General features: G+C 35.5%; 1 protein-coding gene across 3 annotated transcripts in view; it reads left to right on the forward strand.

The window, feature by feature from the left end:
• The window catches only part of NEBL (nebulette), a 251,586-nt gene that overhangs the window by 207,294 nt on the left and 29,482 nt on the right, over positions 1-14,810 (forward strand). For 2 of the 3 annotated variants that reach the window (XM_027658660.1, XM_027658659.1), the window contains exon 5: positions 9,693-9,864. In XM_027658660.1, the coding sequence (XP_027514461.1) occupies positions 9,693-9,864 (172 nt within the window). Of the gene's footprint in view, positions 1-383; positions 477-3,663; positions 3,757-4,141; positions 4,235-6,239; positions 6,333-8,481; positions 8,587-9,692; positions 9,865-14,340; positions 14,434-14,810 lie in introns of all 3 variants that reach the window. The other variant, XM_027658661.1, reaches the window with a different exon arrangement.

Below are 14,810 nucleotides of genomic sequence, written 5' to 3' on the forward strand. Positions count from 1 at the left end.
TCCAAAATCACATCTTGCATGTGTATGCACATTCAATTGAAATTAATTAAATTATTTAAGTAAAAAGTTACATTTGTTAAAGTTTATAGATTATGACATAAATTTTAATATTATTTCCAAGGTTAAAACTGTCATTACAAATACTTAAAAATGCTGAGGTCAGTCTAAGAATGAGAATATATTATCTGGGTTACAGTTGAAAACAATGTTATCGTAGTTATTGATAATTGGTATGATTTATGAAAAATTAAAGTATTTGCTTTCCTAGCAAGATTTATAGTCAGACCAATTTAGTACTTGGAAAATTGCCCAACCCTTTTATGAGAACTTGTACTTGCGTTGCTAACAGTCTTATAATTACTTTTTCTTTTGGGAAAATGAAGGTATTTTATAAGAAGGAAGTAGGAGCTGGCACAGCTGTAAAAGAGACTCCAGAGATTGAAAGAGTAAAGAAAAATCAACAGAATATTAGTTCGGTAAGTGCTATTAACATTAATTATTCTTATGTGAGTAAATGGTGGACAATTTTATTTTCATCTTGTTTACTAAAAATTCTACATTTTCGTATTATACATCTCGTTCCAATGAGATATATATTTTAGAGAATATAAGGTTTTGGATATAGAGCTCCATTCTAGTAGAGATAGAGCTCATCTCTAGTGTAGTTCTTCAATGTCCAAAGGTAGAATTTCTAATTGAAGCATTATAAAAAATAAGAATAACTTTTAACAAAATATTTGAGGAAAGTGTTTTGTCTTTCAAGGGTGAGAAACAGGAGATGAATCTCCTGATATGACAGACTGAACAGCAGTTGTATTTGCAATTTAGAAAAATACTATATGACAGAAAAGAAAATCTGTAACATTCTGGTAGAGTCTGCATGTGTCATGTAGGACTTGATACAGTTTGCATGTCAAGAAGAGGAAAATTATAGCCAAACTTGAGCTGTGTGAAAAGGTGGAGAGTTTGTGCCTCTTTACATGCTGATGACAAGTTGATTTGTGGATCTGATGAGATTGGTTTTGAATTGATGTTGTTTATCTGTGGATGTCCCATGTCTTTGGCACTTTAATGAGCAAGTAAAAATAAAATATAAAAATGAGTTTTTTCTTCAAGTAGAACATTCTCTTCTGATAAATAAAAACTTGGAAAAAAGCAGAAAAATGACTGCCAAGCAAGAAACCCCTTTCAACTGCATTGTTCACTTGTTTGTTATATTTGGTGTGGACTCCTCTGGGGACATTTTTATATTTGTGACATGACTTTTCTGATGATTAGATTTTTTTTTTAAGAGTAAAGTTTGAAAGTAATATATAGATGTGATAGTAAATGGTGTTTAAATATTAGTTGAGATCTACATTAGGGCTCCTGGACACCTATTCTGCTAGAATTTCCTTGGTTACTGAGCACTGGTAAACACTGCATATCCCACCAAAGTAAGGTCAGGTAGGGAATTTCCATAAAATTTTGAAAAGCTTGTATTTTACTTGGAATTTTTTCTCTGCTCCATACATCACTTTTCATCTTATCATTGTGAGTCACAGTGGAAGCTATCATGTGTCCTAAATCCTGAAGCAGTGGTTTTGGTTGGGAAACTGTTGGTTTATGTCATTTGAGGGTGGTTTTTTAATTTTTTTTTCTCTCCTTTGATTGTTTGTTTTTTGATTTCCAGTTACCACAGGCATTTATTTTGAGAGTAGTCACACACACACATCCACTTATTAGGAGTGGTCTTGCTCTAATGTTTTTTCACAATACCTTTCAAAGTGAAATGAAAAATAGTGTACAGTGTTCTTGCTGTTTTAGAAGTCCTAAACAGGGGTGAAGAGGGGAAAATGAAAGGTTGATCAGTATGCTAGTAAACACACTTGAACAAACACCTACTAAGAGAAACACAAAATGCATTAGTGCTGTAGTAGTATAATGGAAGTAGCATGGCCTTTACCTTGCTAGTTCTGTGTGTAGAGTTAATGTTTTACTAAAGGTGTTTTATTACATGTAGTGTACTTGAAATTACTTAAGTCTTATATAATATTTATTAAAAGTGTAGAATGCCAAATTTAAAGACAATGTGCAAGAATGTTTCAAATTATATGTCAGCAAGAGGGAAATTATATTGTGCGGTAAGAGGGAAATTATGTTGTGTAATTTACAGGTGTCCCAAAGGAAGGGTAAATTACACCAATTTTGAATCCATTAGATTTAAACATTTTACGTATATCTTTGAATTTAGCCAGAGGAACTTAGGACAGCATTATAACTATTTTCTGAGCTAAATGAAACTATAGAATGTGAAGAAAATTTGCAGTGAAAGAAACCCCAGAACACCAAACCAAAATAACACTCACTGTACAACCAACCACACAAAAAAGTCTGTTGAATCATGTTCTGAAAGTGATCAGATTTTTCCAGATTACATATATAGGAGACAAAGATCAGAATGGTCTGTTTTCAAATCCTAAAATACAAGGTGGTGACAGCCAAGGAGGTTGACCTCATCTCACCTGTTATGATGATTAGTTTGGAAGAAGGAGCCTTCTAAACAGTTGGAGTGAAGATCTCACAGAACTTTCAAAGTAAGCAGCAGACCCATGGACTGTAGCTGAATCTGAACTGAAAAGCTACAAATAACTAAGGAATTTTTAAATTGTGTTTATAATGAGGGGCAGGGAGGGCTGGACACAGCACTGGGAAGAAGGCTTTCAGGAGAAGATTCTATTTTTGTTTTTGTTTGTGTGAAATCCATGAGGAAACCCCTGTGGTATGTTAGTCAACACCACAAAGCTGGGGTCTGTTTAAAACTCAAGTAATGGACATTTTGAAGCATTTTAAGGAGTAGTAGCACTGCCAATTCTTAAACTTACCTAATAGTCTCTATTAAAAGATCCTTTTTTTCCAGTGCTTTAGTATTTTTGCCAGTCCTAAACTGTCTGGACTGAAATTTTCCATTCCTGGTCTGTGCTTTGGGCTGGTGTGGTTTTATTTATTTATAAATTTCAGCCAAAGCAGCTGCAGCTTCCAAGTATGAGCTTAGAGAAAAACAAGTTGTTTTGTCTGTGTTAAGAAATGAGGCACTCTCCAGAAGTACCACATCTTGGAGAAGAAAGTTGAAAATTAAATGTTGCAAAAGCAACAATAAATATGACAGCATCTTCATGGGCATCATCTGTCCAAACGTCTATATTCTCACTTATGTGTTCACATGTGTTTTTAAAGAACTTAAATGAGACTTTGCAATCATCCACCCTTTTAGGAACACATTTGTGAAAATGCTGGGTTTCTGAGATGGACTGGTAGACTCCACAGCAAGATAATAGCAAGACCAAGTTATTGTCAAAGTGATGTGAGTCTCCAAGCAGTATATACAGCATCCCAATTATCACGAAGAAAGCCACAATCCCGTGTGATGAATATTCCTGCTGTGTTGTAGGACACTAGGCTTGTTATATGCACTCTCTATGCATTGCATCAAACAAGATGCATTAGAGACCCTAGCAACCTGTTTCAGAAATTAAATATAACTGTTCCTTTTCAGGTCAATGGTGTTTGTAAATGTGGTCTAGCTGTGCAGTATGTGTAAGGGAGAGATTATAAACTGTTGTGTTTTACTGCCTGTCTGTATCTTCTTTAAATTGCTAATATTTTGTAATATCTATTCTGCAGATTAAATATAAGGAAGAAATTCGGCATGCAACAACTATTTCTGATCCACCGGAACTAAGGAGGGTTAAGGAAAACCAGAAGAATATTAGCAATGTGTGCCCCATTTTCATTGCTTGCATACTTTTCTCTGCTCTATTAAATGTGTTTGTGTCTCAGTGAATATGTCTGTGGTGTTTGTGCTAGTTCTTCTTTGTCCACAAAGTCTAATTTCATTAATTAATGGTAAAATGATAACTTCTTAGCCTTGCACTTTGATTAACAACGAGAGTGAAGTATTCCTGTTGACCTATCACTTGTCTGTGTTTGAGACAGAACTGCAAGAGGGTGAGTACTAAGTATTGTGTGGAAAGATGTGGGCAATTATTAAGGGATGGTATTTTCCATCCAAAGCAGTGTGTTCTTTAATGATGCCTAGCACACTGTTGTATATCTATTACTCAGAAGTCTCTGCTCTAATATGTTCTGAAATGTTTGCCAGGTTCAATACAAAGAACAGCTCTGCAAAGCTACACCTGTGAGTGTCACCCCTGAGATGGAGAGAGTCAAGAGGAATCAAGAGAATGTCAGCATGGGAAGTTGCTCTTGTTTAATCCTTTACATAATTTTTGAGCTCACAGGATAAGTACAAAATTCTGCCTCCAGAAGCTGTGCCTTTTCTCTAGTTAGGTGGAAACTGATGTATTATAATGTATTGGGATTCAAGTAATGGAATTACTTGAATTCAAGTAATGCAATTACTTGAAAACCCTCTTTTAGGAAACAACTGTGAAAAGGCATTGCTTCGTTTGGGAAATGGCACATGAAGCAACATATATTTGATTAAAGAAATGGCTGCAGTCCTTTGAGATCCTTGAGATGTTGTTCTCTGTCTTGATATTTACAGAAAATCTTGACCAATTTTTTTTTTTAACAGAATATCTGTTTCTAGATCTGTTTTACTTTTCTTTGCTTTATAAAAAATTAGTACAGTTGTACTCAAACTTCTGCTCTCTTACCTATCTCATTCTGGTTCTTCAGTAACCTTTCTATAAGAGTTTAGTATTTAATAGCTGACATAACCATTAGAAAGTCATATGATTTGCAGGAGCACAGAGAAGAAGGCAAGGACTTTTGGAGCGTGCTACTGCCTTCCTATACGGATGAAATTGTACCCTGTTAATGAGTCTTTGAGAGACCAGCTGTTCTCCTCACTGGGAGCTGCCATCAGCAGCTGTATTTAATGAGTCTACAAATAGCTACAGTGTTTCCCTGGAGTGTTTTCTGCCGCATTCACCGGAATTAATTTTGAGTCACAATTCTCAAGAATTCTGTTTCTCTAAGTTAATGCCTGGATTTTTTTTTTTTTTTGATAGATCTAGGTCTTCTAAAATGTATTCTGTTCAAACAAACCTGTTTTCCCAAGTGATTCGAACCAGTCTGTATAGTTTTCCTGCTTACATCATCATTTACTTTTCACGAATTTCTGTTTTATGTAAATTTCAATGGAAAGTTTAAATTATCTTCAGGTTACTGGAATAGCTTTGAATGAAGATTCTTAAATTTCAGCTACTTCTGGAAACATTAATTCTTGAATCAGTTTACCTTTAAAAATGTCAGTTTGCAAGTTTAAGACATTAATTTTTCAGTTGGAATATGTTGATGTGAACATACCAAAACTGTGTTGTGTTGGAAGACATGTATTGCTTGAGCAATACATGCATTACTGCCACAGAGCACTGCAGAATTATGAATATAATGTATCTGCATAGTTATCCTTATCACATAAGAGCTTATTAAAAGAAAGTGTTGTATGGAAACATTAATTTTACAAAAAACTATATGGATTGGCATAAATCTCTTGCTGGAATCTCTTACTAAAAGTTTACTACATCTGACTTCCCAGCATTTGGACCAGGGTTAACCTTAGACTGATTGATCCATCAATGCCACGTCTTATCTTTTATCCACTTTAGATGCTGATCTGGCCTTGGGTGTGCCTTTGGTTAATGCATCATTGCTACAAGTGTGTTTTGTTAAAAAGTGATAAAGGGGATATTCCTACAGTACAGTTAAATAAATGCATGGTGCAATTTATACCGGATTCAATTGGCAGTTGTCTGATGTATTGCACTCTCTGCGTTTAATCACCTTTGAATACGTAGAGTATAAAATTTAGAACATAGATGGAAACCTTATGGAGTTGCTAAGTCTTGACAAGTATACATTTGCAGTGGGCCTTGCTGAAATTCAGTTTTTCGTTGCTCTGCTTGACTTTACTTCATTATTTGTGGCCTAACCCCATTCCAAATATGAGATATGTCTCTGTACATCCAAGGACCAGTCTGGTAAACATCAGAATGTTGTGTGCATATGTGTATATATATCCACAGAAGTACATTAATAAGCACCCTATACAGAAAAAAATATCAATGTTATATTTCAAAAATCAAGTTTTATAAACTTTAATAAACCTCAAATGCATTTTAGCTTTTCAGTTATTTCCTGGATGACTTTTTATATCATGCATTTTAATATAAAACAATGGGATATTGCTTTAGCTGAAATAGTATGTACCATTTTATTCTGTTAAATAATAGGTTCACTACAGAGAGCAGCCTGGCAAAGCTACTGCTGTGAGTGTCACTCCTGAGATAGAGAGAGTCAGGAAGAATCAAGATAACATCAGCTCGGCAAGTTGTTTGAATCATTTTGTCATTTAGCTTTTCAGTCATTGTGGAAATATAATGTGGATATGCTTTTCCATTTACATTTGACATGTCAAAGGACTCTCACTGCATCATATTCAGACTTGCCTGATTATTTTTGCAAAATAGTAAGTGTTTGTGTTGGTGCCAGTGGTTCTCAAGGCGAGATAACTAGAGGTCAGTCATTCTTTCAAGAATCTTTGTCTCTTGTTACCGAATTTTCATTGCTAGATTGCAGGAGTGAATTGTGGTAAAGAACAAAGGAAATGAGAATTTAACTTCAGTGCAAATTTCTTGGGTTTTTTTTTGCAATTCAAAGCATGAAAACATCCATGCCACTCTGTGACGTGCCATCTCTCTTAGAGCTGAGTAGTCCTAAATATGTCCCATTGCTAAATACTAAAGAGTAAAATAAGATATATTTCTTGGCTTTTATGATAATAAAATTTAATTGCCACAGTGGCATAAGAAGCAATTCTATTAAGGAGCAATGAAGAAGTCAAAACAGCATGGTGAAGTAAAGGATCAGATTAGTTTTGTTAGAGTTTGTGTCCTCAACACTGGAACAGCATCAGTAACAAAGCTGTTATAGATGGTAAACAGAAGAGGTTTCATGCAGAATCACTGTGTCAGGGTGGCAGAAGAGAACTAAAGTAGTGAACACTTTAGAACTGAGTGTAGGAGTGAAAAGGAAAGTACATTGGATTTGTCAGAAGATTTGTCTAAGGACAAAGGAACAGAATCTAACATTGTAACTACACATATCTTAATTACTTTCTGAAAATGCTCATGAATTTTTACCAAAATCAATTAGTTTTGAGGTGCATAGTTAAAAATAAGAGGAAAACTTCACAAAACATTCTAGACTTTAAATTCTTTTTTAATTTTTGAAAATGAAATGCTTTTTGCCAAGTGACTCCTTCAATTTGTTTCTCAAGCATTACAGGAATAAATACTCCTCTATGTTAATAAGCATGATGAAAACCAAACTATGTTGGCTGTAATTATTCTATCCAGAAAATGCCTTATATTCAAAAGCATATGTAGCTGAATATATTTTCTAAAAAAAATTACTGTTTAATTCAGAAGTGTTTGAAGAATATGAAGTACCATATATTTTTGTTTCTCTGTACATTACTTCAAACTAACCTGTGAAACACAGACAAGAGTCATATTTTCATAGGTATGTTCTCTTTGCTAATATGTAATCTTAAGGAGAGTCAGACAGTTTCAATACATGATTTCTCTCATCACAAATGTGTGTTGAAATAGATTTGTACAACACATTTGAGAAGTAACAGTGTGAATAGACAGGTAAATCTAAAATATTTACTAACAATCAATGCACAGGTTACAATGTGATGTAGGAGCTAAGAGAGGTTATTGGCAGAAGAATTCAACAAGCTAGAAGAAACGGTAAGAGTACTCATTCCAGAACCAATAAGTAGGACCAAATACTTTTACTATTTTAGAACTACTAGTCTGTAAAAAACTACAAAATAAGCTAAACAGCAGAAATGTGACATAGGAGGTGCTGTACTTACTGATGCACAAAACACAGAGCCTGAATATTCTTTTTGGAAACAGTACATTCAGATTTTTCCCAGACATGTTGCTTTTGTGCTGCTAGTAAAGACTAGCTATTGAACAGGAGCAAGAAGGCTTCCAAAGGATTAATCCACTTGTAAGAGTTGAATTTGCTTGAATTCTCAGGTAATCCCATCCTGGAAGCAGACTGAGGACAGGCTCTGGGTCTGTCTGGGTAATGAGAAGGTATCTTATCATCAGCCATACAAATATGTTTTAAAGATGTCCAAGTCACAGTGGTGTTTTCTTATTTTTCAGTTGGTGAATTAATTATTTTGCTTACGTAATTTAAACAGTCACAAATTTCAGCTTTTGGATAAATACTTTCTTTTGAGTAAGTGATTGATGGAATAAATGTGCCTTTTGGCCTTACAAATATACTAGCTCGTCTGTATCCCCCTTGTGAAATAACCTACGAGCAAATGAGTGTAAAGAGAGAAACTGTTAGCATTGTAATTTGGAAAGGGTACTATTGCATGGTGTGATTCTCACCATCCTTTCTACTGTAAAGAAAAAATTCACGTGTGCTGTTGTTCCTGTTTTGCAGGTCAAGTACAGCAGTGATCAGAGGCAGATGAAAGGTAGACATAGTGTGCTTCTAGACACACCTGAGCTAAGACATGTCAAAGAAACTCAAAACAACATCTCAATGGTAGGGTACTTTCTTCCTGTAACTAGAGCATACTAAGGAATGGCACTTGACTTCCACTGGATTTTGCGTTCCATTAATATAGGTAACTAATGGAATTCTCTCAAGTACGGAAGGAATATTTTCTTCCTATGCCTGTAGAGGGAGTGTTTGCTAACTGCATATGACTGTAACGAACATTTTCAAAATACTAATAAACAGTTTTCTAACAGTTAAATGTCTGTTTGTTCTTTTGTTTTTCTTTTTTTCCTTAAAAATGTACACACTTCATTTGAGCATAACAATTTCACTGGATTAGGTGACACACTTCACCTTGTGCCTGTGCACGTTCCTGGTTTCTGCGTGACTTTGGTTCTTGGAATGAGTTGTTTTGTGTGCATTGGCTTGTGTGAGAATGTTTATCAATTTAAATCTTTGATGATTAAGATTATTTAAAAAGTAAATATGCATAATCAGCAATACTACCTTTATAACTCTTACTAATACAGGGGTTTTGTTCCAACACTTGGTACTGTAATGCTTTCTACTCTAATGTCGTTGTTTTTAATTTTTTTTTCTTTGAAAATCAGGCCGTTGTTCTTTCTAAAAACCTATGTTTAAAGCCAGCTGGCATATGATAAAACAAAAGAGAAAAGAAATACCTTTCTGATGAAGCTGTGCATGTAGTCAAAATTCTCAGTGAATGAAAATGTTTGAGTTCTTTAGAACTACTGCTTCTGGAACATTTTTACCGACAGATGTAGTTGTCTCCATCAGTAGAGAACTATCTTATTTTAGAGAAGAAGGGAATGGACCAGATGACCTCCTGAGGGCAGGGTTTTTTTGTCCGTTCTGACTGTAAGATGATGCTTTGCAGCTTGAGCTAATGCCTAATTTAGTGTCAATAGAAAAGAAAAGCAACATTGATAATAAAATATCAGGAAATCAAGTTAGGGTGATAGAAAAGACTTGGCTGGCCATCCAGTCTGTCTCATGTGTACCAATTCTATTATGGTGCAAAGTGAAAGAATAGAAGTGCCTCATAAAACAAACATATACATTCCTGCATAGAATAACCATTTGCTGTCAATTGCAGCTTAGGGAAAAATGTAATTCTTCTTTTTTCCTAGGTAAAATACCATGAAGATTTTGAGAAGACAAAGGGCAGAGGCTTCACGCCAGTGGTAGATGATCCTATAACAGAGCGTGTACGGAAAAACACCCAAATTGTGAGTGATGCAGCATATAAAGGTGTGCATCCACATATTGTTGAAATGGATAGAAGACCTGGAATAATTGTTGGTAAGTTGTTAAATAGTGTTGCTATTGAAAGCACTGAGGGAAGATAAAAGCCTCTGCTTGTGTTCTCCAGATTTCTTTTTCACTCTTTTCTCAGCATGAAACTTGTGGTTGAACTACTGGTTCCATGTCAACTTCTAGTGAAGTAATAATGGGAATGGATGGGGAGATATATTATCATTTGCTCTGTATTTTTTTTTTATATGGATAGTCTGCCATTACTTTAAATTTGAATTTTGACTCTATAAGGAAAGCAAAAATATATGCAGTAATCTTAATTTTGCACAGAAGAAAGATTATTAAAATTGTGATTCTCCAAGATATCAATGTTTAAATGTTGCAGGCCTGTTTGAAAAATCCCTTTCTGTCAGTCAGTAATTTCTGCAGAGCTGTACGTATCCATCTACCTTTTCTTTTAGAATTTCACACAGCTTTAAAAATATCTCAAGGTGTAATTCATCAATTACTCATTATGTCTCTGGTAAGCCAAGAAGCAGTGTTCAGAAGTGATGTTTTAAAAGGTGGTGCAAGATATGATCAGGTGTTCAAGGGTAGAATACAGATTAGATTTGTATGTAAAGATAAGATATTGCATTAAGATGTTATTTGGGATATTCATAATGAATATGAACTCTATTTAAAAATTAAAGTGAATACTTGGAATGGATTAAAAGTTAGCAGGCCTGCTATGGCAAAGGAAATGGCAGCCTGACTTTTTTTTTCTCATTTCCTTTTCTTTTGGTGTGTCCCTTTTCTCTTTTTCTTTGCTTTACAGCCATGTAGACCCCAGAGGATCTATGTACAAAAAAACATGCTGAGATAACACTCTAAAATCCTTCATACATAGTAATAACAGCAAAGTTGACTTTACCTTGCAAAACCCTGAGAAACTGCAGGTGAAATGGACTAATTGGTGGGTCATATAGTCCATCCTCCTGCCTGAAGCAAGGTTAGCTATATCATTCCTGGCAAACGCTTTTTGGTCTTTTCCTTAAAGTCTCCAAATACTCTCCCCCATAGCTAGAAGTGGTTCAACCAAAGAGAGAAAATCTCCTGCAAAACTGTAGTGTAATATGCAGTTTTCAATATGCTGTTTAGTGCAGGCTTCAAACCTCCTACTCTATCCTGCATTGCAGGTGTGTTGTAGTCCTGTGTAAGAATTGTGTGCAATCCAATGCTCAACAGTTGAAGGCTTGCTAACACAAGTATATTGGGATTAAGAACATCCCTGAGATAAATTCTTGAGCTGTAACTGAAATACTAGTACTATTTATCACCTTAAAATACTCCAGTATCAAAACACACAGAAATTCTTAATCCCCCATGCCTGCCAAACAGCAAAAATAGTGCAATTATTTAAAGGAAAAAGTCTGTGACAAACCTGTGATATTTCAGCTAATGCTTTTTCAGAGAACTGCAATTATAATATCTACTTGTTTAAAAAGAAACAGTGAGCTCCTTGCTCATGGAATGTCCTTGGCAGCTCAAAAAAACCTGCAAACTGAAAAACACAACTATGACTCTTGTGAGTTTTCTTCCTAGCTGATAATTGTTCATCCAGTTAGTTAGTACCTCTGTACCTAGAGTGCCTCTGATTGATTTTTAATGTATTATTGGTGAAGCTGTAACAATTTTACAAATACCTGACTGCTGAAGTTAGTGTCTTGGCTTTGGCAAATAGGCACTAGTTTTAAATCATGCTAAAGCTGTTCTAAGTCCATCAAGATAAACTCATGTAACTGAGCTTTGGATCTGTTACTGAAGAGGATCCACAATTCTCACATGAATATAAAGATATTTTAAAATGGCAAAAGTAACCAGGGAGTTAAAATTTATTTGTGTTATAAATTGTCAAGATTCTGATTCTATGTACGTTATTTCAGGTTACAGAGATGGATCAAATCAATCCAAATCAATGGCTGTTGCACTGGTGCTCCCATGAAGCCATACTTATTACATTTTTACTTACTAAGGCATGCAAACAGGAAAAGTTGGGCATTCACCAATTCCCCCAGCCCTCTCATACCTGTCAGTGCTTTATGTAGTTGCGTAATTTATCACCATTAGGACTAACACATGGTTTATCAAAAGATTTTGTGTTGGCTTTAATTCATCTTGGCAGGAAGGAGTTAGCACTACACCTCACCTTATGGGAGTTGCAGTAGATAACATATAATGTACATACACTGAATGTATTCTAAAGCTGTGGGATTTATTTTATTAGCTCTGTCTGTTCTTTCCATTGCATCTAGGCTATTAATCATTTGAAACATGACATATTTGGGGTCCTCACAGTCCTACTTTACCTATCAACCCATTATTTATCTTGCTACCACTCAAACCAGCAAAAGAACAAAGTTGGAATGACAATTTTTTTCCTACTTCACATGCATTGAGTAAATGTTTCAGACAGATCTGCCCAAGAAGAAAACCCCAGTAAAAAGGTGTGATCTCGTAGATTTGTGCTTTGACTGATTCTGTATTTTACATCAAGGTTTTATTTGAAACTGGTGTGAAGAGATAAATAATTATTTTATTTTAGAAAGCAGATATCATAGAATCATTTAGATTTGAAAAGAACTTTAGTATCATCAATTCCAACAATTAACCCAGCACTGCCAAGCCCACAACTAAACCATGTTCCCAAGCATCATGTCAGCACATTTTTAAATATCGCCAGGGATGGTGACTCAACCACTTCCCTGGGCAGCCTGTTCCTGTGCTTGATAACCTCTTCAGTGAAAAATTTTTTTCTAATATCCAATCTAAAGCTCTTGTGGAACAACTTGAGGTCATTTTCTCTCATGCTGTCACTTGTTACCTGGGAGAAGTGACCTACTCCCGCCTTGCTACAGTCTCCTTTCAGGTAGTTGTAGAGAGTGGTAAGGTCTCCCTTGATCCTCCATTTCTCTAGGTTGAACACTCCCAGCTTCCTCAGCTGTTTCTCATCAGACTTGTGCTCCAGACCCTTCATTGACTTTGTTGACCTACTCTGCGCTTCCATGACATTCTTGTAGTGAGGGGCCCAAAACTGAACACGGTTCTCAATTTGTGGCCTCATCAGTGCCCAGTACAGAGGGACAATCACTGCACTGGTCCTGCTGGCCACACTACTTTTGATACAGATCGAGATGCCACTGGCCTTCTTGGCCGCCTGGGCACTGCTGGCTCATGTTCAGCCACTGTTGACTAGCACCCCTAGATCTTTTTCCGCTGGGCAGCTTTCCAACCACTCTTTCCCCAGCCTGTAGCGCTGCACAGAGATACTATGACTCAAGGGCAGGACCCAGCACTTGACCTTGTTGAACCTCTTATCACTGGCCTTGGCTCATCAATCCAGCCTGTCCAGATCCCTCTGTAGAGACTTTTTACCCTCAAGCATATGAACACTTCTGCCCATATGAATTATATACATTAAATTGATATGAGTAGATCAGGAATTTACACTGTACCTGCCTCTGCATTTATTATAAGCCTCCTCTTAAGTTGTACAATGCTGTAATTATTTGTTAAAAGTTTATTAAAATGTAGTTGAATCTATATTTGCTTTTCTGCTGTGATTTTAACTTAAAGTCTAATATGAAATTAATTATTTCCTATGGACTCTTTTTTCTTTCGATATCCTGTTGAGATGTGATTTTGAGAGATCTTAATAACTTGCATATATGAATTAAACCTGAAGATCTTATGAGTACCACCGTTATTGAACTCATACATTGAATTCCAGAAATGCTTTTCAGTAGTGGGGTAATGGATCGACTCTGTGTCCCAGGAAACAGATATTTGGAAGACAGAGGAAATTACTAGTTAAGATCAAGAGTGGGGTTCACTTTACCCATCTGTAGATGTCTGCAAGGTAGATTTCTACAGCTAAATTTGTCACCTTAGACCATTTTTTGTATTAATTAAGAAAAATGGATACTTTTGAATTTATGTAAATTGAGCAATTAGAAGAAATTTATTTTGGATAAGATGAACTGTGCCTCTAATTCTGCTTGTTAGGCTGACATGATCTCTCCTGTATACAAAGGAGGGTCTGTAGTGTCTCTGTCAACTGTATACTGGCAACTCTCAGTTTTAGAGATATATACTGCAGCATCTCCATGGAGTAAGGGTGCTGTTGGTGAACTGTGAAAATATCCATGTAGCTCTGATTCTTTTGGTTCTGCTACTGGTGAAGAGCTCTGGTATGTGATACTTAACTTGTTTCCATTTATTTAGACTTAAGAAAATACTATGGTCATGTTTAGAAAATGGAAATAAATTGGGAGCAAAAGTCTCCTGAAAGTAGTGTCAAAGCTTAAAATGAATGCACTAAGTTCTTTTAAGCAGGAAATTAATGCTTTCTGATATTTTCATGTGAATATCTAGATATTTTGGTTAATTTCTAGATGAAGAAAATTGATTGCTGATTGCTAAAGATCATTCCTTTCATGCTTGTTGTTTGTCTGTCTTATAATTTCTGTGCTTTGGAAAAAGATCTTAAAGTTTGGCGCACAGATCCTGGCTCCATCTTCGACATTGATCCTCTGGAGGACAATATTCAGTCTAGGAGTCTGCATATGCTTTCTGGTATTGCTTATATCCTGACTTTTCCACGCTCTTTCTGTTTTTGAAACTCAGTGATACAGTAAATTTTCAGGTCAATGTGCCAGCCATATGTTTTATAAGTGTGCTTTCATATATATTTATAACTGCACTAGTTTAAAAGCGGTATTTTATAGGAACTTCAGCTGTAATCACATGTGCAGATAAGAAATAGTGAAATAAATCTTATCCTAAACAAGTTATTCATGTCGCTTACAAGTAGCCACTTAAAAAGCATTGACCTACTTTGTCCTCACTATAAGCAGAATTTTCAAATAGTTGGACCTTATAAAATTTCAGAGTTACAGAAAGTGGCCTATTTATGACACTGGTTTTTTATGCATGTTTTGCCTATATGGAAT

This window comes from Corapipo altera, unplaced genomic scaffold, assembly GCF_003945725.1.
Source record: "Corapipo altera isolate COAL_440 unplaced genomic scaffold, ASM394572v1 63, whole genome shotgun sequence".
Taxonomy (NCBI): domain Eukaryota; kingdom Metazoa; phylum Chordata; class Aves; order Passeriformes; family Pipridae; genus Corapipo; species Corapipo altera.